Below are 25,375 nucleotides of genomic sequence, written 5' to 3' on the forward strand. Positions count from 1 at the left end.
TCTACCATTGGTTAGGGGGGGACTTACACCTGGCTCTACCACCTTATTCCTTGTATTGTATAGGCCACAAGTTTCTGATGGTATGTAAACATCTAGTGGTGAGCTCCTGTGGCGCTAGGGTCCTGAGCAATCTGTTAATCCTAAATGTAGTAATCATTAAATATACAACATTATGTATATAAGTAGCGCTTCATTTAATTAAGAGCCTATCCTACTAACCACGTATATAGTTAGGGCTAAGATGTAATATCAGCTACAGGTGGCATATGATATACCTTTATTACATGAAGATGGATATTTAGAAAGAGGAACTAATTCTTCACTATTAAGTATGGAATTTTCATAAATCAGTAAATAAAGCAGCAAGGCAACATATAAATTCCTATGAACATTTAATAAAAGGCTCCTATGCACTGCTACCTAATGAGCTGAGTGAAGGCCTAACAAGAAACTACTGTCTCAGTTATGCATGAAATAAAGTGACATTCTTTCCCCTTTAATTGGGTTATTCAGTGAAGTAACCATGCATTAGTGAAAGGTGAAATTAATTGCTTAGGAAGGAATGTGACTATTATTCCTTTACCCTTGCCTTCCAGAGCAGACAGACTGAGAGCTAAAGCAATTATCTATCTACTAGTTGCCGATCTCATGCCGGACTGCTGGAGTAGCTGTGGCCTGGCCCATTACACATTAAGACATCCTTGTAAGCAAGGATTCCCTGCGCATGGTAAGTATGAAATAGTGAAGGGAGGTGCATATCTTGATGCATAGAATTATATGTTCATCACAGTTGCTCAGCATGTCCTGTTCTCAGAATGCATGATGCTAATAATTATTGGTTTATTGGTAAACTAGTAAGACTTGCAGCCACATGAGAGGGTTTGAGAAGGAAAGAGTATTCTACCTCAGGAAAAACGAGATAAAAGCGTAGAATGGTGTGCTCCAAGTCGGAAAGTTTCCTTGTTGAATGAGTAGCTATGTAGGGCCTGGGAAGCTGGCGTAGAAAGGGCGTTGCTGTCACTAATCTGCCAGGGATTATAGCGCCAACTGTCCCGTTAATCTATGACAAATTCTTGGTGGATATATATATACGATTCATACTCCGTGCTAGAGACTCAGCGGAATGGGAGCCCCGGCTCCAAACTGATTGTTGGGATCCCATCGTTGTTTCAGCGCAACAAGTCTCGGGAGGTTGTGCTGCCCATACCATGCAGCAGGACCTTCGTCACCCAAAGCCTCGTTGACGTACACACGTAGAGTGTCGAAGCCCATGGTTGCCTGGAACTGCTCTCTGGTCGGCCGTAGGAAGGCATCAACAGCCTCATCATACTCCTGGGAGGGAATCTTCACGACAAAGTTCCTGTGGTGATAGAAGACTTTAGTTGAAGGAACAAGCCAACGATGCTCCACGCAGAGAAGAAGCCATTGCTTCCCTGATGAACTGGTGGACCTAAATGAGATATGCAATATATAGACTTACGCATTGATTTTGCTGTCGCGCCATGGCCCTACTCCCCTCTCGCGTATCGGCACTGCCAGCGCGGCGTCGGTAGCCTGCCGCTCGAACATCAAGACACATTCAAACCAGGGATTTTCGGCGGAAAAGTCGGCGACGCTTTCAAAGTAGAACTGCAGGGTGGTTGCGTCTGTTCTTTTGAGGTTCAGGTTGTAGATCATACGGTGGTCCCCTCTCGCGCAGTACGGCGAATCAGGTTCATCCCGGCGATGCCATGGGACGTTCCGGATATTCGTCTTGATCGGGCCCAGGGCCTGTAACTTGTCAAGCCACGGCTGAGCAGCTTCGTTGGACCCCGTGAACTGGAAATTCCATTCGATAGTGGGCTATCTGCATATCAGCCACACGTTGAGAACAAAACAAGCCGAAGAGACGCCTGAAAGGATCGTTACCTCGCTGGTGGTATGATTATAGCTGACTGCAATGCCCCCGGCCAGCTCTGGGGGATACTTGTCATTCATGGATTCCATCAGGTCAAATAACGAGCGATTAGCGGCCGGCGAGAAGGCGAACTCGGCGGACACACCCATTCCACCATTGGTCTGGTCGTATATCTTGTAGGTGGCAGATGTGACGATACCAAAGTTTGCACCAGCACCACGGATCGCCCAGAAAAGGTCGCGATTCTCGCTACTGGAGACAGTCACCACGTCTCCGGAAGCTGTTACCAGGCGAGCGGACACGAGCGAGTCTACCAGCGGACCACGAAGTCCATACAGAGCGCCCAACCCTCCCCCGAGCGTTGGGCCAATTGTGTTAATGCAGCGCTCGGTCGTCAGTGCTAACCATCCATGTTAGTGAGCTGTACATGCTTATACATGCTGGCAAGAGGGCCAAGGGATTGCGTCTACCTGTCTCTTTTCCGACGGAGGACAGAAGGTCGTAAAGCAGAGAATTTTCCACTCCGGGTCCGATGGTGACCAAATCGTTCTCAAGATCCAAGTCGACAGACTTGAGATTGCTCAGTTCGATATTTACGGCATTTTGTACATTATCGAAGTCCAACTTTACGCCATGTCCGCCACCCGTTGCGAAAAAGGTGATATTGTGAGACGTAGCGGTTGAAACCTGATATTGTCTCTCAGCATAAGTGATCTCTGTCTAGTTTCTCCGGTGAACGGTGCTTACAATTGCTTGTACATCTTCCTCGGTCGCCGGTTTAATAGTGGCGACGTAGGACGGGTCCTTGAACGTTGACCATCGAGGCATCACATTGTTGTCGTAGTCACTGTCGGACAGGAGAAAGATCTGCGCACCTGGCGTCAAGACAGGACGAAAGATGGCGATGAGATTATTGTCATCGCTCCCGATGTTGCTCGTCGCTTCTGTAAGAAAATTTGATATCACAAAAGGGACCAATGCCAGGGCAAACAATGGGTTGTACTGCATGCTGACAGAAGGCCTAAGCTGCAGGAAGTTCAAAAGATGAAGACGCCTGGAGTAAGGAGACTACCCTCTAATATAAGGCACTCCTTTGGGAAAGAATGCAAAATCGGGCTGCCCAGCCAAGCCACAAAGCAATATCTCTTATCCCTTGCATTCATGAAAGGCCGGTATGCCAGTAGATCACAGGAATGGAACTCGAATAATAATGGAATTCATTGTCAGATAGCGTGTCAGCGCTCTCTTCAAGTGGATACATCAATTTGCCAGTTTCAACGAATGGGGACATAGTCAATCGGACATGCACCTTCGAGTGTGCCCAAGATTGCGCCCAGACATTCCTGGATGGCGCCCCCTTGCATCCAATTTACTCATGAACAGGTAGACATTCATAATGGAAATGGTGACAACAGCATTTGCTGCAGGTTTCTCGTCCCTTAACATGGTCAGAGGAGGGCTGAACTGAACTCTTCTCGAGAAACATCCTTCTCCACGAGATAGACCCAGTTACATTCTATTCCCCTCCGATGACAATTGACGCCGCTCCACCGATTCTGCCGGCCCCGACGGGCATCAAAATAATCGTCGTCGGACTTGGCTTTGGAGGCCTAGCCACCGCAATCGAAAGCCATCGAAGAGGACATTCGGTAATCCTCTTGGAGAAGGTGACGAAGCTGAAGCAAGATGGTAAGGTGCGCCCTTCACTCTCGCTGTCTTGCGTACGTACGACTCACTCATGAAATTGTTGGATACAGCGGGTGATGGAATTGTCATCGGGCCCAATGCGGTCCGCGTGATCAATGGCTGGGGCGAGCTGCTATTTGAGGAAATTGCGCCACACTTGTCGAATGCGACGCACGCTGATATGCTCGATCATCACGATCGATTCATTGTGCGACATGAACTGGCAGGGAGAGGGAAAGCGTGGATGGTCAACCGGGGGAGGTTGATCAGCATTCTATACGAGCATGCGAGGAAGCTGGGGATTGACATTCGACTGGGATCCCGAGTCACCAAGTACTGGGAAGATGGCGGCCAGGCAGGAGTCATTGTGAATGACTGTGAAACCCTGTCCGCCGACTGTGTCATCTGCGCTGACGGCGTCCACAGTGCGGCCAGGGTTTGGCTGACTGGGCAGAAGGACACCGAGCAGCACTCCGGGTGGGCCGCATTCCGTGCTCATCTAACCACGGAGCAGATCGCGAAAGACCCCGAGGCGAGCTGGGTGCTTCAGGGCACGCAGGAGAAAGATCAGGTGTATGTGTGGTTCGGCGATGGGATCAACTTGGCAATCACAACGTTGAAGAGGGGAAAGGAGCTTGCCTGGGTCCTCATACACAAGGTACTGCTGTCTCCAGAGGATACCAGATCTTCGTGCTGTTCTTTCCGATGGTTGGATTAGGATCACTGACAGTTGTCCGTATCATCCCAGGATCACTTCAATGCTCACGAAAGTTGGGCGGGAGGCCGAGCGAGCATTGGCGACGCGCTGGCAACTCTTCGCCCTTGGCCTGGCCACCTTCGACCCTCCTCGGTCATTCGCCATACTTTACCCGAGAAGCTTGTGGACCACCCGCTCATCTATCGCCCGCCACTGGAAAGCTGGGTGTCCTCCGGGGGTCGCTTGATGCTCATCGGTGATGCCGCTCATCCATACCTTCCCGTCGTCGGTCAGGGGGGAAGTCAGGCAATCGAGGACGGGGTGGTCGTCGCCACTGCCCTAGAATTGGCGGGAAAGGAGAACGTTCCTGTAGCATTGCGCGTGGCGGAGAAGATCCGGTATATCTGACCAACCTGACTCGGAGAAAAACGTGCTAATTGAGGTGAATACTCACAGGTATCCGCGCGCCACGGTGATCCAGCTGGGCAGTTCTACGTTACAGGAAGCCTTGTTCTGGCCGGACTGGGAAGCCGTCGCAAAGGACCCGAGCATTTTTGCGTTTCCTAATCCTGAATGGATCCTTGGCCATGACTGCCGGGAGTATACCTATCGGGTCTTCGACACGGTGGTACGGGCTGTCCGTGGTGAAGGCGAGTACATTCCTAAGAATATTCCTTCGGATGGAGCCTATCGGATTGAGGATACTTACGTCCCCAACTGATGGATCCAATCCCATTGATGAGCTGAGGATCGTGGTTCTTTCTTGACTTTCGTTGCCTTCCCTTCGTAGTATGCCATGGAGGTCTCTCTTCCCAAAGCTATCAAGTATGCTAGCAGAACCCAGTTTTAGAGAATTGCCCTACATGGAGTTCTTAATGGATTAAACAAGGCTTATTCACCCACATGTTTCCACCCAATCCGAAATTCGAATTCACAGTTGCCTCTTATGGCTGTCTTTTGGCTCTGTGCTGACAAAACCCCCGTACGACGATCTGGATTGTCCTCGGCCAGAATCCCTTACCGACTCTGCTTCACAGGCTCTTGCAATGGAAGACATCAGCTCGTAAGAAAGAAAGGATGATTACAGTATTTAGTGTAGGGTCAGCCCACTGATCCAACCTGTCTGCCATAAAACTACCCAACTAAAAGGTGTTCAACACAACCCTTCCTCATGAAATAGCAGTATTACTGAAATACTAAATTAACTATTCTCAAGAAGCATGCATGGACGCACATTTGTAGATTGGAAAGAGTTCTATCAGTATGATTTTTATAACACCGCCATGCTGTTCTTATATATCTCCACCTCAACAGTATAGCCCTGTCCATAACCACACCATATCTTACTAACTTTGTTATACTAATCTAGTATTAGAAGGTAGTATTCCTTGTTGTATACAGAAATGCACGATTCTAGTTAAATTACTAGGCCTTTGGGTACTGGGTAGTGCCTACTGCCTGAGGTACCTTGTAGTATTGCCTGCTTGTTTCCTTCCACAGGTGCTGATGACCCCTAATGCTTTGACGGTTTGCAAGAGGCGTCTGTTTGGATAGATATCCCTACTAGGCTGACAAGATGACAAACACAACACTACTCCCATTACTACAAAACAATTTCGGTCCCCGTCTCACATTGAATCTCATCTAACAAGGCTTCAGGCCGGTCATTGAACTGCCTTATTGTCGCCGCCAGCTTCTCAACCAGTTCGGTGGCTATTCTCTTGGACAGCCGGATCTCCGGACCAGACATTCCAACGTGCAAAGTATCCGCACCCGGAATCAATTGGACGTGGACGTCCTCCAGTCGCCCGTGGAAGGCCCACTTGTGCTGGCACGGGCGCCCATCTAGAACAAGAGGAGGAACCAATTGCGTTTTCTCGATGACCAGGATATGGCTAAACTCTGTGCCGCTGGGCCAGGAGGTGTGTGGGATGATGTCCTCCAGCTCGCAGGTCTCGTATGGAATCCGCGCGACGTATTGCTCCTGGGAATGACGGAGGAGGTCGCGGACCGATGCTCGAGGCGTGATGGAGATGCGCATGGGAGTCTCTGCGGCCATGCAGCCAGTGATCTTCTCCACACCGTTCAACAGTAAGCTGCGACCTTCGACAAACTCGCCAAAGACAATGTCTTCCTGCTCGGCATAGCGGGAGAGCACGAAGGCCCAGGCAGCCCGGAATACAGACGCCACGGTGATCCCGAGAGGAGGCGTCACCATCGGAACCTGTTTAGACACGAAGACCATGGCCTCGTTTTCTGGATGGACATCCGAGGAAGGATCTAGGAGCATGGGCCGGGTGATATGGGAGCCGTGCAAGAACTTCGACCAGAATTCGATGGTTGCAGGCGACGCATTGTGTCTCAGACGCGACTGCATGTAATCAGGAAATTCCACATCTCGCTGCGAGAGTTCACGACCCTCAAAGGCAGCCATGAAGTCTTTAAAGAGGACGTCTAGCGTCAGAGCATCCATCTGTGCATGGGTCATTCGGAGGACGAGAACACTGTCCGTCTTGTTGTCGATTCTGGTCATGCTCCACCAGGGTTGGCCATTCAGAACTGGATCAACATCTTGGTCGCAGAACTTTGCCGCGAATTCATGTACTGGTTCTTCGCACCGCTTGATGGGGATAGACACCGTGTCCTGTCGGCGGAGAAAAGCCTGGTAGACACGGTCTTCGTGCGCCACGTACATGGATCGGAGAGTGATATGTGTCTCTAGGACGAGCGCCCAGGCCGCCTCCAGGCGCGAGTGATTGATGCCGGGGATGTCGATCAACAGGTGCATTGGTTTCAGTCTCGCAGATTTCTCTTGGAAAGGAGTGACAGGTAGGAGCCCATCTTGCAAGTCCTCGAGGCCGCGTTGAGATTTCCGTAGCAGTTCAGCAACCAGTGACGACTCCAGCTGGAATGAAGAGGAGATTGGGGCGTCTGGCTGTTGGGCAGACACCACCGTCGCCTCCAACATGCCTGCCATCTTCCGAATGGTGGGACACTTGAACACAGTCGCCGAGGATAGTTCAGGAAACCCTATGTTTCGTGCCTCAGCCGCGAGGTGAATGGCCTCCAGTGAGCCTCCGCCGAGGTGGAAGAAATTATCCATGACTCCTATCTGCGAAGGAGCGAGCTTGAGGCTGGTAGCCCAGAGTCCAAGCAGAGACTCTTCAAGCTGGTTAACTGGTCGATCCCGGGATTTCCCTAGCACACTGCTGTACTGTCTCCTCTCATCGGGCGCCAGATCCACCGCGCGCATGCGGATCCATCGACGGTCGGTCTTTCCGGACGGTACCATTGGTAGATGAGAGATCAGTAGCAGATCGGATGGGACCATGTACGAGGGCAATATATCCCGCGTCGATGCCAGAGCTGTCTGGGCATCGGCGCAAAATTGGTCATCAGGCACCAGGAAGAGTCTATCCTCTTTACTCTGCTGCCCGGCCGGGATATCCTTGGGGTTTCCAGGCTGGCACACAAACCCTACCAAGGCCGGCTCTCTATTCTCGACCATCAACAACTCGACAACAACTACCTGTGGTGGAGGGAAGAATTGTTGCAGCGCATGTTCAATCTCACCCAGCTCCAGTCGCTGGCCGTGAATCTTCACCTGGGAGTCCTTGCGGCCGATAATGAGCAGGGACCCGTCATCGGTATCAAATCGGACAAGGTCCCCCGTCCTGTACAGACGTCCGTAGGACTCGCAGCCGAACTGATGCACCCATGGAGGCGCCTGGATAAAGGCCGATTTACTCTCGTCCGGACGGCCAAAGTATCCTCGTGCCAGCGTGTGTCCCTGGATCACCAGCTCTCCTACTTCTCCCGCCGGCACTAGTCGGTTGTGGTCATCCGGGTCCACAACCCAGGGGACTACGGCAATGGGGAATCCGATCTTGTTTGGATGGTTCTCCTGCAAGACTGGGTTGACGATGGTGATGCATCCGGCTTCTGCAGGGCTATAACCGTTGAGAAGCTTGACACTAGAGGCCCAACGCCGGATATCCTCCCTGCCAGCCGCCTCACCGACCATCACTAGCACCCGCAGGGCTGTCAAGTGTTGAGGCTCAAGGAGACGAGTCACAGTGGGCGTAAGTATTGCATGGGTAATACGGTACTTGCACAGGGCGCGATTGAGGTCGCCTTTTCTCTCTTCCTCGGATGCGATGCAAAGACAGGCACCGAAAAGGAACGGGAGGAGATGCTCAAACGTCGCAAGATCAAAGGTGTTCGAAGAGAACTGAATAAGCCGCGAGGCTCCATCCAACCCCAGTAACTCCCCGAAGCCAAGTGCGCAGGTGCACAAAGCTCGGTGATCCATCAGAAACCCTTTGGGTTTGCCCGTCGAGCCGGAGGTGAAGACGGAGCACAGCGCATTTTCCGGTTGGGTTCCGGGTGGCAGCAGAGATGCGTTATAGGGAGGAATGTGCGCATCGTCCACTACACTGAAATCCTCACTGATTTCAGATGCCATCTGGGCATATGCTGCGGACGCAAGTACGAATCGCGCTCCCGATTCGGCAAACATCCCTCGCAAGCGAGCCACGGGTAAGCTAGGGTCCCACAGTAAAAACGCACCGCCGGCCTTGACCACAGCATGCATCGCGACGACACTGAACTTGGATTTCTCGAAGAGAAGGGCCACCAATACCTCTGCCTTCACGCCCTGGTGGCGGAGCTTGTGGGCGAGAGCGGAGGATTGGTCGTCCAGCTCACGGTACGTGTAGCTTCCATCCCAGGCGCAGACGGCGGGGGCGTCGGGGCGCTCCCGGAAACGGGCTTCAAATATCTCGTTGATACATGAGTTTACAGCCGCGGGCCTTGCGTTCTGGATGCTTTTCTGTGGTATATAGCGTGTCAGGATGGAGGTTGCGTCGTCCTCGATGGCGACCTCAGTGTCCGTGACAACGACACTGGGCTTGTCCGGCTCGCCGGTGTGCGCAACTGGCTTCGTTGGTTCAAACATTGTTGTAGGTATTGACAAGCACTGGGATGGGAGAATCTGGAAGGAGAATCCAATAGGCCGCACCGAACCGACTCAGTAGCAAGGACAAGCCGTCCACCTTACTATAAGCTTGGAAATAGATGCAATCTTCCTATGCGTCTTTTCGTATGGTAATACCTTCAGTAAAGATTTCTTTCCAATATGTGTAAATTTCTCTTTGTATGTCTTATGAAGCAGTCGAGTCCGCTTTCTTGTCTCCCGCCAAAAGTCAACGCAAGGAGGATGGATGGAATTTCAATCATGTAGGAATACGTGGACAGTGGTTCTTGGACTAAGTCAGATTCCTGAGTGCATGTTTTCTGCAGGATGGTCTCTCCGAGGTTTGCTTCAATGGCATATCGTAACTTGGGTGACTTTTGATTTGACACCAGAGCAGCTTTGGCCTACCGATGTTCTTGTTAGGACTACCCCAGAGCGATGAAATTTACCCAGCATAAGGAATCTGGTTTTTCGACAGTGTAACTAATTCTACTCGAGTTACTTGTTCGACTCTGCACAAGTTCAAGTTACACCATGCAAGGGGGTTACTCAGCTAATAGCTGACTTTATTGCATGAGACCAATGCAGCAGGTAAGCAACCAAGATGGAGTAGCCTGGCGAATAAAGACGGGACGCCCTGGTGCTTTCTCTGGAGTCAGAAGCACCTTTGAACGTCAGGCTAGGACCACTTGCTGCGCTTCTGGGTGAAATGAGGCAACCGGTCAAATGCCATCAACGGGTGTCCGTCTATAGCAGTAATGGAGGCCATAAGCTGAGAGAAGAACGCAGCATCAAGGTAACACGATAGAAATTATGCTCATGTGGCATGTTGCTCTTGTATTCTAGACGATCACAGGCCACTAACTTTTATAATGGACCAATCAGGCACACAAGAACACAGGAACTGATGCAGTTCCCGAAATGGCCTCCAGGTCGGTGTAGAGCCAATGTGACATGTCAATTATCCTGCAGGGCCGATCCCTCCTTCTTTAACTCACTTTGCATCTTCGCTGCCGAGAACGTTTTCTAATATTACCAGCCCTCTGCCGTACCGCTGAGGCAGAGAATCTTTCAATGTGCCAGTCATCCCTTGCCCATATGTCTTTCTGAGGTTGAAGGGTACTGGATGAACATATCAAGCATACACCTTGCTGTACACACATCTGACCTCCTTGCTGGGTGTATAACCCTTGAGACTGGCAGCAAAGGGAGCCGATTACGACTCCCGTGAGCAGCTGCTTGTTGAGCGGAGAGATGGTGAGATGGGTGCTGTCAAAGTGTAGGAGTGACTGAAATACTATTACCCTGAAAGAGTGACTGTCATGACGTTATTTTAGTACAGTGGTATAAGTTCTCCGTCAGGTGCCAACCACAAACATTTAGTTAGGTATTGACAAACATTTAGTTAGGTACTGAGGGAGAGGGCGATATTGTTGAATTAGCAGGGTGTAGGCCATTAATTGTTTCTTTTCGGTTCTATCTGGCTTGCTTATTCCGGGTGTGACTCCAGTCCGAGAGTGTAAACTATGGCTCCTGTGTAGCTCATAGAATGATAGCCCAGGCAGAAGTAGACATAAGGCCACAAGAGGAAATGTGTTCCTTCACGGTTGGAAGGTAATGACTTTTATCTCCCGAAGACACGTTAGGGTGGCCTTCTCCATCTATGGCATCTTTCAGCAAGCGCGATATTTGCGCTGGTAGGCCGCAGTTGTGTTTCCTTCTACTGTTCTCTTTACTCTGTCAGCGACTCAGAATGGTTTCTCAAGCAGGAAACGAAGACAACCCATCTGTCAATATGAGCATCTAGAGAGGCTCAGGAGACGCACGATGGCTCTGGCCACTAATTCCTCGAACTCAAGAAATACAAATAGCAGTTTTGATAGTTATAACGGAGTTTATGTTCTCAAGTCACGATAGCTGGCTTATAGCAGCCAGATCCCACAAGCATGATAAGTATTCTCAACCTCCAAGTCCAGTGATCCTGAATGAAGCGGTATCTTATGCTCTATGGGTGCCAACGAGGTCCCAGCTAATAGATATTTAGTTGCTGAATCTGAATCCAGTTTCCTAATAAGCAGTGTATATTAAGCCAGGAGACCCCCTTTCTATGGCTCAGCCATCTCCGTCCATTTACCAACGTCCCGCTTAAAACACTACAATGTCAACTATGGACAGAGTCCCTCGTTGAGTCCTAAACTTCTAGTGGTCCTGCTGGAGCTAGATACGCGGAATCTTCACTTTGGCCCAGCGCGTTAGCCGCACCTGGCCTGGTTGAGGCGTCTGTCAGGATTCCGGGGGCAAGAACTTGGACAGAAGGATTGAGAAACTTTGGATATTTGTGAAAGATTCGTTGAGTTCTGCTAAGCCTTCGCCCCTTTGTCCTAGGTTAGTTATCCGAGTCAAAAGGTCCAATTTGTTCAGAATAAAGTAAGAGCAGCATGAAGATCAATAAAGTGAAGATATCTCCCTGATCATTATCCCAGTGTAGGGTAATCAACTAGACTTTAGTGAATACAGGGCCTTTTATCAGATTGCAGGAGGTAGATATTCACTGACCATGTCTCATAGCCACTAAAGCCTCACTGACTACTAATTTGGGATGATCAGTGTTCATGGACTTCTCCATCCTTCCTCCTACCATCTTCGTATTGCTCAATTTTTATCGGACTTGTTCCTTCCCAAGCTCAGTGCACCCGTCAACCTGCCTCATTTGAGTACAGTGAGCTTCGAGTTTGAAGATAAAATCGATCAATTACTTATAAAGACTGAAGCTTCGTGTTGTGTTGTGTTGAGCGCCTGTCAAATCGTTATCTCAACCGAACGGCTGCACGTCCCATTCGAGTATTCTCAGACATCATGTCTCACTGGGCGCTATTATCCACCTTCGTGCTAGCTGTCATCCTTTTCACTTTTTGGGCTGCGCAGGTGATCCGACGAGAGTATGCTCCTTCTCATCCTCTTCCCCTCTGGCGCAGAACTGACACGTCCGTTGAACATAGACTCGACCGCAGACTCGACCGCATGTTCCCAGAATACCGGCCGAAGACGTTGAAGGAATACTTCTTTGCTGTCAAGCTTGTTCGGAGACAACGTAAAACCCGACGATCATACTGGTGCATCCACGGGGGAAATCTAACGAGACAACTTTCCATGACAGGTCGGTGGATATGGCCTTCACGATGGCGAAGAATGCCACGCAACAAACAGGATGACCTCGAAGCAAAAATACAAGCTGCGAGACTGGAGTAGTATTGATCTTGAAGTTGGGGACGATGTTTCTGGTTTCCAAGGTCACCTATGGCCGGGACATCGTTTCTGGCCGTTCACAGCTCTGTCAGGCCGACGGTGTTTATCTGGATGCTAGAATGATTGTGGATATGCATGAAGAATAAGCTCAGCCACGCTTTGATTACAATAAAACTAAAGAGGATATCCGTTGGGTTATTCTGTGAACGAACGAAGTACAAAGAGGTGATTGATTCAAGTATTCCACATTTTAGAACCACATGAAGCAGTTGAAGAGGCCACAAGCATATATCTTGGACTTCTGAACGAGGGACAAAGCACCTTCCTCCCTCCCTCACTGCACCGCTCCAGACTGTTCTCTGTGGACGAGAACCACTCCGCAGTCACCAGCAGTCTTCGTCGCAGCCTCGTCAATCGCCCTTTCGTAGTCCTGGAAATCAAATTCAATGTCGTTGAATCTAGACAACGACAGGTTTCCCATCTCGATGAGCCGGATCAACTTCGCAGGAGCAGTTCCGTCGAACATAAAGTTCCCCTTCACCGTGATATTACGCGTCGTGAGTTCAGAATAAGACAGGTTAACCAAATCTGAAGCTCCGCCCATAAGCACCGCGCGACCGTTGGCCTTCAATGCCGATATCGCAGACGAGATGTGTATCCATTTCTGGCCCTCTGGGGCTGCTGGAGTAAAATCGAGGAACAGATCCGCACCTAGCCCGCGTGGAGTCGCTTTCCTCAGCGCATCTCTCAAAGCAGTCTCGTCGAGACCCTCCGTCGCAACGCCGACTACCTTTCCCTTTGGATAGACAGCCTGGATCTTTTCAAGAGAACTCATCCGTCGTCCCACAGCAACAACCCTCCCTGCACCCATGGCCATCGCAACATCAATCGCAGCACCGCCGAAATGTCCCGTCGCAAAACACACAATCACCGTCTCACCCGGCTGCAGTGCACCGGAGAGCAAGCCACCATACGGAACAAGCAGGGTGTTGATCCAGGTCAGCCTTGCCGGGGAATAGCCCATCAGGTCGAGCAGAAGCGGTTCATCGAGAACATGCACATTTTCCAGCGGGACGATCTGTTTCTCCGCCCACGAGCCGTGGCGCCAGTCGTTTTCGGAGAGGATGCGCGCTTCGGGCGTTATGCCTCCGAAGAGACCCTGCAGGATGACGGTGCCTTGCTCTCTGAGAGGATCATCGCGCGCGCGCACGGTAAGGTCCACGTAGACTAGTTGCCCGGGTTTGAGTGCCGTTGTGTCGGAGCCGATGGCTTCGACGCGGCCGATTGGAGATACGCCGGGGGTGAAGGGGAGGGGAAGTGGGTAGGGGAGCTTGCCGGTGAGAATTGCGCGGTAGTATGCGAGGATAGGGCTGGCGAGGACTTTGATGAGGACTTGGCCGGATTGAGGAGTGGGTGTTGGGACTGTGGTGAGCGAGAGTGGTGAGTTGATTTCGGGGAGGATGATTGCTTGGTGAGTCGCCATCTTGAAAGAGTGCTGGAATGCTATGAGTGAATATCTTTAGAATTGGATTTCAGGTGCACCTCTGTCGTACGAATGCTTTTTATAAGCTGCCCAGATGGGGTTATCGGACTTTGGCTGATTTCTGGGTCGAAGCGATTGCTCGTTTCCAAAGGCGTCAAGTAACATCAAGTACTCGTGTTCGGAGGTAATGATGATATCTCCTTTTGACTTACAATGCAATATGCGTGCTTGTATTCAATATATCCCAGAGCATATCCTGCCGGCTTATCGAAAGGCTTATTTACGGTCGACATCTCTGTCTACGCACAAGACAGTCGATTCGTCGCCCTAACTCCGACCTCGCCGCGATGAGGCGTTAAGAACCGGATTTAAATGGCCATAATACGAGGAGTGAATCACGCTTGAGGACTCTAAATTGAATACGAGCGTGTATGAGATGGGTCAATGCTCAGTTGCCGGAATAATGTCCAACAGGCATTCAGCATCTTGCGGACATTTAGCCTGCACTGGATTGACATATCTTCGTTGTAAGGAAACAGGCAAGCGTACATCTTACAGCCATCCATAAGGGGGTATTTGGAATCAAGCTCTCAAATCGTCCTATCATACCAGCCATCTCGTATCTTGAACTATGGCGCTTTTCCTACCTCTTTGGACTTGCCTCGGAACTAATGAGAGCTGTGTTTCCTCGATGATTGGAGATATAGACGATGCTCAACACATCTCCATGATAGGTATGTTCCAAGGAAACGTCTAAATGTCCTGGAGCGTGTACCATGGCTGAGCCCGACAGGTACGGACATGGACTCCGCAGCAGACAGCAACATCGACGTCATGTTGTTGATATATGTACCTCTTTATAAATTATAACCTACGTACCTGAATTCCTATGCCATTTCTTGGCCTTCCCTTTCCGTTTTAGTGCTCACCCCTCGCCGCTTTTTGATCACTGAGTAGAATTGAGCACGCCCTGATCAGTGAGCGTTACATAAGCTCCCTAATCCTCAGCCGAGCAGTCTGATCCACTCACTGTCTGATTTGCTCACTGACCGCAACCTGAGTGATGGGTGAGCGACCTGAGTAGGGGTCCATTTGAGTGTGACTCCCTGTTCACCAAGTCCACCCTGTGGTATCCTTGGCCCAGCCCGTCGTCTTCGGAGGTGGCTTGGCCAAACGAAACAGAACGTAGTACTTATCATGCCACTTTTTGTTTGTATCAGTACAGCCTGCGGGTGAAAAACCTGAGAAATGCCTAATTGTTGTCAGCTTAGTGTTCGCTACTTAACAACGGATAGAACGTACATATTCCCGGTGGCCTTGTCATAGATAATCTTCGATATGGTTGACATACGCGGTAGGTAACCATACTTCTTCAGCTTTCTGATTTTCATGTTAATTGAGAGCACGCCAGCCAGAGAGTTCTGTAAACTTACGGAAAGGCTTCACGAAATTTATCGCGGATCGCTTGGCGTGACTCAAGATCTAGCTCCCAGAATTCTTCTGCGCTTAGAGGCTCCCCGGGGACTTTATCCCAGACCACATAAGTGATATAACCTCCAGGAACGATACTATCTTCGCCTTGCTTTCCCTCTTGGTAAGCAAGGAGGTCAGGGACAACATCGCATTCTAATTCCTTGAGCACTTTCAAGGTCGTCAACTCAACGTGCGGCTGTGGCTTAGCAGCCTGCTTTCGTCGAATCTGAGGGCTCTGATATTGAGTGCCAATGACAGGAATTTGAAGATAAATCCGCATAAAAGCCTTCTTGCTAGGATTTTCCTTGCGGTGGCAGAGAAACTTAGCAGCTGCGAACGGAAGTCCAAGGCCATCGGCAACGTCCTGCTGCGTCATCGATTGAGATCGTTCAGAGAGCTTCTTATCGATCACCCAGGTTTGGCGGGGCAGGTGGAGAGGCGGCTCGGATGGTGGATCGAGAGTGACGTCCGTGCCTTCGAGGCCGCACAGGAACTCGGCAGTTTCGGGATTGTTCATGCTGGCTTGATGATTTTTGCAACGATGGATGAAGACATATTGGCGAATGAAAGCCTAATAAAGCTGGCGTTTGGATGGGAGTGAAGAAGACGAGAGTTATTGATGGGAAAATTGAAATGCAAAGCGTAGACCTCATAGAGAGGTAAGAGACATCCACTAAGCCAAATTTGGAAAGCTTGATGCCCTATTTTCCTGGTATCAAAATCAATGTTGGAGTCCAAGGATTGGCTAACCCGAATGAGGTTTAGTACCCGATCAATGATTTGTCTCTCTGTTGTTTTTGTGTTATGTCATCATTCCTGATCACACTGAGTGCTTGCTGATCAGTCACGTGATCAATCCAAGCGGGTCACTGAGCCTGAGCCTGGACTGAAATTAACTCAGTGAGTCTGACTCTGAGCGCCCTCATAAAAGCGGCGGCAGCTCAGAAAGGACAGCCCCACCCGGCAGAGGAAATATGGTATTGGTTAATTAGATGTGTTTTAGAGGTACTATTAGGGAGGTATAGAATGCTATCCTACAGGAGGTAATTAACTATCTTATATGCTTAATACTGCGTAGATTACATGCTATATACTGAGTAAGGGGTTGATATACTAAATATTGATATCTACTATCCTATAGTTTATTCTTATATACTATAATAATATGGTGTGTTTTTTCGATTTTTTGAGGTGTTGGGAGACTTATGACCTATAGTGTACGTAGAGTGCCACCACTGCGACATTTCCCACAGATAGCTACTGCTTTTTCTTTCTGGCGATACTCGAAGAACTCGAGATCATGAATTCGATCAGCAACCATTTACCATGTCTTCTCCACTATTAGCAACAAGATGCGCCCTCAAATCGCACCCGGTTATTACCTTGAACGTCCAACTCGCCTTAATCCGACCATTCTCAACATCCCCTTCCAAACAAATCCGCCTCTTTTCCCCCGAAACCGAAACGAAAAAGACCTTCCTTTCACACGAAGCGGAAACGAAAAAGATCAAAACGACACCTGCTGCGTGGCCGCATCCAATGTGAGCATTATCAAGGCCCAGACTTGACGAACCACTCTAATCCCAGAGATAGATACACCGAGGAGCAGTTGAAAAGAGTACAGATCGCTCACCGAGAACCACGCACTCTCAGCGACAAGGTCGCTCTGACCACAATCCGTCTTTTGCGCTGGGGGTTTGATCTTGCGTCTGGCTACCGACACGATGCGGCTGTCGCTCTTCACGCAAAGGACCCAGCTAAAGCAACTCAGAAGTATGCCATGACCGAAGAGAAGTATCTTACCCGGAATATATTTCTGGAGAGTATTGCGGGAGTACCCGGGATGGTCGGTGGGATGCTGAGGCATCTTCGCAGTCTTCGAAAGATGAAACGAGATAATGGCTGGTAGGCACCCGGCATCCGGTGCAGAGTAGATGTGTTGTGATGTTGAGCGACTTTGCTGACAACACGCTCCAGGATAGAAACACTCCTGGAAGAATCCTACAACGAACGCATGCATCTCTTCACATTCCTCCAGATGGCCGAACCAGGTCCCTTCCTCCGCATTTCCGTCCTCGGGGCCCAAGGTGTCTTTTTCAGCGCCTTCCTCATTGCATATGTGATCAGCCCGCAGACCTGTCACCGCTTCGTCGGATACCTCGAGGAGGAAGCCGTTATAACGTACACACGAGAAATCGCCGACATAGAAGCGGGTAAACTGCCTAGATGGGAGGACATGGAGGCCCCTGAGATCGCGGTCAAGTACTGGAATATGCCTGAGGGAAACCGCAAAATGCGAGACCTGCTGTTGTATATCAGGGCGGACGAAGCGAAACACCGCGAGGTAAATCATACACTGGGCAATCTGGAGTGGAAGAAGGATCCAAACCCGTTTGTCAGTGTGTATAAAGACGCCGATAAGCCTCACCCGACAAAGGGAATCGAGAACCTTCGTCAGACGGGGTGGGAGAGGAAGGATGTATTGTAGGCAGAATGTGCTTGACCCGTCCGCTTGTGCTTGATTCCTCTGCTTTTAGCCTTCAGATTCCACCGAAAACATGAATCCTCAACGTATTGAAGTTAGTTATTTTGTGCCTCGTTGATGGCATCTTCATGATTCCCACGAATGGCAGGGACAAGCGAATCAGGACAGGCCAAGTCATTATTAAAGGGGATACTATACTATAGTGAAGACCTTGCTACAAAATACATCAAAAGATCTAATGCCATAGACTGCCAGCAAACCACCCCGACTCGACAGACCTGCCTTGTTGGGAAATTTCCAGAAGCGGGATAGCATCACTCCAAGACTGCGGGGTAATTCCACTCATCTACAGATATTTAGGAGACGAGTATTTCAACAGGTAGAGGCATTGATATCACTCATAAGATTGCTGCCAGACTGATGCATATAGTGAATCCCGGGTCCGTCAGGCACGATCCGTCTCCATAATGCCCCTCTCATCATCCACCGATCGACCTCATACAACGCCATTTGCCCGGATCCCGATCCAGACCAACAACAGACTACGGCGCAACCTTGACGAATTGATTCCGGAACATTCGCAAAACCATGCAACCCAGTCAACCCGATGGCCCGAAAGCACAACCAACGTATGACAACTTACCAAGTCAGGAACAATTGTCACCTCCCCTGGGATCCTGCCGGCACTTTTCCTCCATCGCGACCAGTAAAAGCCACCCACGTGGCGGCGCAGAGATGCGGGTCTGCCCAGGTTTTGTGATTTATGTTGTCATCGACTGCCACTCTACGTGACCTTCGTCCTACTACCAACTTGTCTGAAGACCAAGTGAAGAGTCACTCATGAGCAGACGATAGGACAGCTACGTGCGTTGTCGAGATGACGGAAGAAAAGCCCGTACCGGGCAAGTTGGAAGTCGCGCTCTTCCTCGCCGCAAGCAAAGGCTACGATACGATCGTCAAACTCCTCCTCAGCACCCCCGGTGTGCGTCTCGACTTCAAAGACGAAGATGGACGGAACGCGGTCTCACTAGCCGCAGAGGGTGGTCATGAGAGCGTTCTTCAGATTTTGCTCGAGACTGGGGCGGTAGACGTGAATGCGGTGGATACCAGAACGGGTCAATCGCCGCTGTGCTGGGCAGTAAAAGGTGGACATGGAGGGGTTGTGGGTAAATTGCTTGCCCTGGACAATGTCGACCCGAATATTCCCGATATCAACGGCGAGACGCCCCTGTACGCGGCTGTGAAGAGCGGAAATGAGGGGATAGTAGGACAATTACTCGGGCGGGCGGATACCAATGCGGGCACGCCTGACGCTGCGGGGCAGACACCGCTATACTGGGCTGTGAAGAACGGAAACGAAGCGATGGCGGGAGCTTTACTCGGACGCGGTGAGGTTGATCCTAACGCCCCTGGTGCCGATGGACAAACGCCGCTGTACTTGGCTGTGAAGAATGGGCACGAAGGGATTATGAATCGTTTACTCGCGCGCGGTGATCTCAATCCTGACCTCGCCGACGTCAATGGCCAGACTCCCTTTTATTGGGCCGTGGAACAGGGTAACCAGCCGTTTGTGGTGCAGCTTCTCAAGGTAAACGCCGATCCGGATGTCAAGGATAATCACGGGCGGACGCCGTTGCTGTGGGCCGCAGAGAAAGGACACGAAGAGGTGGTTCGATTGCTGATCGGGTCGAGGAGAGTCAATGTGAATGCTGCTGATGCGGTCGAGAGGACGCCGTTGTGGTGGGCTGCTCGCAATGGTCACCTACCTGTGGTCCGACTGCTCGTGCGCCATGGCGCTGACAGAGAGGCACAGCCTTCTACCCAGGACGAAAAAGGGCCACGCGGCACGCCTCTGTACCAGGCCGGCAGAAGGGGCCATGCAGACATCGTGAAATACCTGATCAAGAAGGGCGCCGACATCGATTCACCGTGCGGAGAGTCCGGTCTACCACTCCTGTTGGCGTTGGTGGTCTTCGATCGAACGAAGCGCGGGATGAAAATGCTCAATTTGCTGCTTGAGAAAGGTGCCAATGTCAACGCGAGAGATACCAAGGGGAGGACTACTCTACACATATTAGCGACGGATGGCGATGTGGATCTGACAGCCTTGTTCCTCCAGAGAGGTGCGCAAGTGAATGCTGCAGCCAAGGATGGCACAACACCACTGCATCTAGCAGTGCTTCATGAACGCGACCAGATAGTGGAGATGCTCATCTCCAATGGTGCAGACGCCGAAGCCGCCGACCACGCCGGGGATACACCTCTTCATCTCGCAGTGATAGGAGGTCACAGACGACTAGTCGGCTTGCTACTAGAGAAAGACTGCGATATCAATGTCACGAACCACTGTGGGGAAACACCGCTTCACAAGGCAGTCGAACGCGGTCATCGCAAGATGGTGGAGTTTCTGCTGAAGAACGGGGCGGAACTCGAGATGCAGGACGACTACAAGAAGACTCCGCTGCATCGAGCTGTCAAAGCGAAGAATCATGTCATGAGGTTGTTGGTGAACAAGGGCGCCAACATCCATGCGGTTGATATGTTTGGTAAGTCCGCATTGCACATGGCAGCCCAAGCCGGACTACGAGACGATGTGCACTTTCTCCTTGGGCACGGTGCTGAAGCTGAATTGAAAGATAATAATGGCCGGACAGCACTGGATCTGGCAGTCAAGGCTGGCGAGGTCGAGGTCGAGGAACTCCTCAATGAAATGAGTCTTGTCGTCGTCGACAGATCGTCGGGAAGCGAAGAGTCGGGGGCTGACAACAGATAGAGCTCGACAGCCTCGACTGGTATTTGGAAGATCATTCCGAGTGTATTGACATGGTTGGACTGGCTAAACTGTATTGTATATCATCATTCTAGATCTGCATGAAGCGTAGTCGTCATCTCGTCTTTCAGCTCTCCTGACACCGCAGATAACCAACAGTAAGAGTAATAATGGCTGTCTTTGGCCTCACTGTGACTGGATCAGGGGGTGTGTTAAAAGGATATTTCATAATAGTATAACCACCTCATCATGCTTTCAGGCACTTGTAACTGAATTGTCGATTCCATGTCGTAGCAAGAAGGAAATGACATCCTTACTTATGAGATTCCTCCCCTTTGGGAACCCTTCTTCCTGCCAGGTCAACTCTTTGCCCTCGCCTTTTTTGGGGGTCTTGGATGGATCCTAGGTCTGGGATGTAATTTCGGGTACAGCGAATGTAGCTGATACGGTGCCCATCACCGTCGTTTCGGACTGTCCATCTCCTGGAATTGGCCTCGTTGAGATGGTCGACTCGGTTTTGGTCCCTTGGCATGGGGGGACCCAACGCCTTCTTCTTCTTCCGATACTCACGGTTGTAGCAGGATATATACCTCCACTTGTAAGGATCATCCGGGTCCCGAAACCAGTGTTTAGTGGTCTTACTGCCACATAACGCACATGAGCGTGTAATACCATCTCTTTTTGCCTTCTGTCGCTCAATCAGGTGATTAGGCCTGTGAGCATGATGGTCTTGCCAGTAAACTCCATATGTCATGCAAAGACTTTCTGTTTCCCCGTTGACACCTGATGAGTACTGTATATAACTTTTGGCATCATCAGAACCACAGCGGGCACATATTTGCTTAACCTTGGTTTGTGTCACAGTCCAGAGGCGTGTTCGAGTTTCCATTGACCGCTCAGCAGATTCGCCTGCACTTCAGTAGCCGTGCTAATGTCGAATGCTTTGCAGTATTTATCCAATTTATTGGGTTTCTTTGGCAAGTCACTTTTTTGGATCCAGCACCCATGTATGGTATGCACGGCGCTTCGGCCCAGTCGGTAAGGGAAATCCCGTTTCGGTAAGGAAAATCTCATCTTTGGTGTTGGATGGATGTGGTTCCTCTTCACTATCTGATGGTAACACCGGCTTGTCATCGTCATCAGTCTTCTGATGTTCATCTTTCTTGGTCTCTGCCTCAATGAGGTCGTCAAGGCGTTCGATCGCGTTCTTTATCTGGGTAATCCGTTCGGTAATATCTGCGGTGCTGGCGCCTTTGTGCTGGGCTGGGACTTGGTGGATATAAGTCATCGCCCCCATTTCAAACGCATCGTCAAGATCCGCCTCAGTCACATCATTTACCATGCAATCGGGATGGTTTTTGACAAGGAAATGAAGCAGCCGGTACTCCCACGATCTCCGTTCCGGTCTATACTGGCGCATAGGGTGCTGAAAGTTAGTCATTTGGGTTTCCAGACTGGTCAGGTAGTGTTTTAGGAGCTTTGGGATGATCCGAAACAGTTGGATGCGGGTACATGCAGCTGGGTCAAGGTAGAACTCCTCAGCCTTTATTGCGCGTCCACTCGCGTCGACTAAGTCATGAAATTCCTTATGGTTGGTGCAGGGCCTCAGATAGACCTCTATGTATGCGTTGGAGATGTTCGCCTTGTGACTATGTGTTGGAGTAAACCTTTTTGAGAAGCCAATTTTCATCAGCGGTAAGGGAATGTCAACCTATCATGGGACCTCAGAGGTGACACGAAAGGTAACTCTGGAAGATCTGGTTGCGGTAAGATATGCGGTTTGAGCATGCTGATAAAGAGGAAGATATTAGTATATTCATCCTCCCGGGAGAGTTTCCTCCTTTTAGCGATGATTGTTTCGTATAGAAATATAATACCAGTAGGCCAAAAGGTCGTCCGGACGAAGTACTCGTCAGTCTAGGGTTTCATAACCATAATCATAGTGGTATCGTCGATCATGAGAGGTGGATGGAACGTGGTGAGAGGGAGAATCAGTTGAGATGAGGAGGGATCGTGAGTGAGGGGAGGGAGTTGATAATGTGTTGGTGGTGAATGTATTATGTGCATCATGCGATGCGGGAGGAAATATCTAGAACTAATAATAGTAGTGCTAGTAAGATAGTTAAGGCATAGAAAAAAGAATAGTTAGTAGCAGGCGAAAGGTAAAGGTGAATAATCTATATGGTTACTATTGTATTGGGTTGAATCTATCCATAGGTTGCGCTTATCACCGTAGGCTAGCCACTTAATAAGATACCTAGGTTTGTGGGCTCAATCGTAGTATTCCTTCATGGCCATCACGGCAAGTTTAAAGGCCTCGTTTGTCACAATAGAAATCGACACATTCAGTCCATGCTGATACCGGATAATCTCATGATTCTTACACCTCCAATGACCCATGCTGCTCCCCCCTCACACCCAATGGCGTCTGCCTCCCACTACTCATCGACCGGCCCATATCCTCCGACGGCATGGACGAATGCGCCACAGACCCCTGCCAATTCGACTGCCCCGACAACGACGGCACGCTCTCCGGCCGCGGCTGTCCCTGGTAATACCTCCTCTCGTCGCAGAACATGATCGACTCGCGATCCAGCTTCAACTGGCTCGCCGATTTCCCGTTCTCTCGGGCCAGCGGCAACATGGAAACCAAAGATTCCTTGTCGAGTTGCTTCCTCGCCTCGATGCGTCGTTTCTTGGCCCGATTGTGGATGCATCGGGCCATGCAGGCGCCTACGAAGAAGGAACCGAGGATACTGAAGGTGACGATGGCGGCGATGGTGCCGCGATGGTTCCATTCTTTCAATTCGGCGGATTCGGTGGTGGTTGGTGTGGTGGTTGAGGTTGTCGTTGTTGCTGTGCTTGTTGTGGTTGATGCGGCGGTGGATGCGGATGAGGACGATGTGACGGTGCTGCTGGAGGTACTGGATGTTGTAGCTGATGTTGATGCTGTCGTTGTTGCTGCAGTAGTTGTCGTAAATGATGAAGAGGTTGTTGAAATGGTGCTACTGGTAGTCGAGGTGGTCGAGGTTGTCGTGGTATCGAAACTGCTGGTCGTTGTCACAGAGGTCACACTCTCAGTAGCAGTAGTTGATGCAACGGCATCTGCAGTCGTAGTGGTATCGCGCTTTAGTATCCATTCTCCAAATCGCCTTTCTAGCCTCAAGAGACGGCTGTCATTGGGATTTGAGTCTTGTGAATGCCTGATCCTTGTTGCTGTTGGCAGGTTATATTCTCCGTGTCCATCGAAATCGGATTGACAGTCCGCCAGCTGGATCGCTGCTAATGTAGCAAATATGACGGCCACTCGCATATTGGCTGATTGATAACTTTTCAACGATCTATGTCTCTTTCAGGATACAGTAATTGTGGGAAAACAAGCACTTTAAATTGGTCCCAGTCGAAGTGGATGCCGTGGCTAGCCACGTTCGTCCGCAGTCTACAGCCTCTTCTCGTCATCCTCTACGGCCTATTTTTGTCACTAGTAGTTTGTCGTCCAAGGCCTCAGAGGTTCATTGTCCACTCAAGTTCGGCCCGGATTGACAGATTTAGGATGGTGGTGAGAACATACGCATCCGCCACGCGGCAACGACCCACAGGGCTGGTTGCTGATCTGGATTTCATTACACCATGACGACTAAGGTCAAGCCGCAAGTGTTGGCAATCGATTGAGAGGAAAGGCTTGGACTTTCCTATCCCATGAAGACCTTGGACTAAAAGGATATAAATAATCTGCAGGGCAAGGTAGAGCGAAACGAAGTATAGATAAATCGAGGAAGCCGAAGAACTGTCCCCACGCTACCACAATAATATATATCTGCCTAAGGGTAAAATCTTTACCGCTGGTAGAGATAAAAATAGAGGCTGAACAAAACTTGATATCTGATGAAAGATCTACTGAATTAAAGGGAGAGATAACTTTAGAATAGGTTCTTTACTTGAGGTAGTGGCTCATCCTGATGTTATATTATACCTTATGCTCTTCAGCTTTCAGATGGTAGTATTTTTCATGGTGAACATCTAATATACTGCTGGTTTTAACCAAAAATTTGAGTCATAATGTAAAACTAATTAACCTAATTCAAGCAGTAAAGACCTCATAACTCTCCTCTAGCATAAGTGACATGGTGCTTGCATGATGAACCTCAATAGCTAGGTTAGCCAGGTACCTGCATCACTTTTTATGTGTGCCTGGCACAGACTCTGCAAAACAGCTAGAATATGCGCCACTTCAGCCCACATCAACTGATATGAATCAGTTCAAGGACGGGTATGTCTAGTTCGTCCAGGATATTGAGTATTTGACTCCGATTACATGTCTATACTGATGGGGACGGCCCCACAGCAGATCATCCATTAGCAGGGCCATTATACCAAGGTATTGACATGACCTTGCTTTGTGTCCCAGTATGTCCTCACCAGTGATCACGCCATCCACGCGACTGGCAGAGACACAGCTCACACAGGCGAAGGAGTTCGAATACGGAACGATAATGAAGATATTACAGTATTCCCGGTTATGGCACTGAATGCGAAGTTACGAGAATAACAACTTATCTTAGAGTGGTATGTAGGATTTCTCAGTATATATAGGCCAGAAGTGGCACATTACATGAGCAGCCCAAGCAGTTGCCCGTCTGGTAGTCAAAAGCCCCCCAAAAAG

At 50.0% G+C, this 25,375-nt stretch overlaps 9 protein-coding genes across 9 annotated transcripts; 3 read left to right on the top strand and 6 right to left on the bottom strand.

The window, feature by feature from the left end:
* Window positions 1–1,107: 1,107 nt before the first annotated feature.
* Window positions 1,108–2,905, bottom strand: fmqD (FAD-dependent monooxygenase fmqD; the record flags this gene model as incomplete). The annotated part of the gene is made up of 5 exons (XM_026757288.1): window positions 1,108–1,360; window positions 1,481–1,842; window positions 1,909–2,297; window positions 2,368–2,584; window positions 2,645–2,905. 5 exons carry the CDS (start codon window positions 2,903–2,905, stop codon window positions 1,108–1,110), a joined length of 1,482 nt encoding a protein of 493 aa, XP_026612270.1.
* A 521-nt stretch (window positions 2,906–3,426) lies between these two features.
* On the top strand, window positions 3,427–5,001 carry fqzB (FAD-dependent monooxygenase fmqB; the record flags this gene model as incomplete). The annotated part of the gene is made up of 4 exons (XM_026757527.1): window positions 3,427–3,586; window positions 3,655–4,241; window positions 4,332–4,678; window positions 4,737–5,001. The coding sequence occupies 4 exons, from the start codon at window positions 3,427–3,429 to the stop codon at window positions 4,999–5,001; spliced, it is 1,359 nt and encodes a 452-aa protein (XP_026612271.1).
* An 882-nt stretch (window positions 5,002–5,883) lies between these two features.
* nrps11 (nonribosomal peptide synthetase fmqC) lies at window positions 5,884–9,237 on the bottom strand (the record flags this gene model as incomplete). The annotated part of the gene is made up of 1 exon (XM_026757770.1): window positions 5,884–9,237. The coding sequence occupies one exon, from the start codon at window positions 9,235–9,237 to the stop codon at window positions 5,884–5,886; it is 3,354 nt and encodes a 1,117-aa protein (XP_026612272.1).
* A 3,598-nt stretch (window positions 9,238–12,835) lies between these two features.
* Window positions 12,836–13,984, bottom strand: CDV56_104789 (putative isopropanol dehydrogenase; the record flags this gene model as incomplete). The annotated part of the gene is made up of 1 exon (XM_026758408.1): window positions 12,836–13,984. One exon carries the CDS (start codon window positions 13,982–13,984, stop codon window positions 12,836–12,838), a length of 1,149 nt encoding a protein of 382 aa, XP_026612273.1.
* Window positions 13,985–15,094: 1,110 nt separating this feature from the next.
* Window positions 15,095–15,974, bottom strand: CDV56_104980 (uncharacterized protein; the record flags this gene model as incomplete). The annotated part of the gene is made up of 3 exons (XM_026758599.1): window positions 15,095–15,236; window positions 15,287–15,364; window positions 15,418–15,974. The coding sequence occupies 3 exons, from the start codon at window positions 15,972–15,974 to the stop codon at window positions 15,095–15,097; spliced, it is 777 nt and encodes a 258-aa protein (XP_026612274.1).
* Window positions 15,975–16,783: 809 nt separating this feature from the next.
* On the top strand, window positions 16,784–17,945 carry CDV56_105105 (alternative oxidase; the record flags this gene model as incomplete). Its single annotated transcript, XM_026758724.1, has 3 exons — window positions 16,784–16,998; window positions 17,051–17,362; window positions 17,435–17,945. 3 exons carry the CDS (start codon window positions 16,784–16,786, stop codon window positions 17,943–17,945), a joined length of 1,038 nt encoding a protein of 345 aa, XP_026612275.1.
* Window positions 17,946–18,819: 874 nt separating this feature from the next.
* Window positions 18,820–20,715, top strand: CDV56_105267 (ankyrin repeat domain-containing protein; the record flags this gene model as incomplete). The annotated part of the gene is made up of 1 exon (XM_026758886.1): window positions 18,820–20,715. One exon carries the CDS (start codon window positions 18,820–18,822, stop codon window positions 20,713–20,715), a length of 1,896 nt encoding a protein of 631 aa, XP_026612276.1.
* A 979-nt stretch (window positions 20,716–21,694) lies between these two features.
* CDV56_105498 (uncharacterized protein) lies at window positions 21,695–22,054 on the bottom strand (the record flags this gene model as incomplete). Its single annotated transcript, XM_026759117.1, has 1 exon — window positions 21,695–22,054. The coding sequence occupies one exon, from the start codon at window positions 22,052–22,054 to the stop codon at window positions 21,695–21,697; it is 360 nt and encodes a 119-aa protein (XP_026612277.1).
* A 1,038-nt stretch (window positions 22,055–23,092) lies between these two features.
* CDV56_105602 (uncharacterized protein) lies at window positions 23,093–24,025 on the bottom strand (the record flags this gene model as incomplete). The annotated part of the gene is made up of 1 exon (XM_026759221.1): window positions 23,093–24,025. The coding sequence occupies one exon, from the start codon at window positions 24,023–24,025 to the stop codon at window positions 23,093–23,095; it is 933 nt and encodes a 310-aa protein (XP_026612278.1).
* Between the last annotated feature and the right edge of the window lie 1,350 nt (window positions 24,026–25,375).

Source organism: Aspergillus thermomutatus (assembly GCF_002237265.1).
Source record: "Aspergillus thermomutatus strain HMR AF 39 chromosome Unknown NODE_180, whole genome shotgun sequence".
Taxonomy (NCBI): domain Eukaryota; kingdom Fungi; phylum Ascomycota; class Eurotiomycetes; order Eurotiales; family Aspergillaceae; genus Aspergillus; species Aspergillus thermomutatus.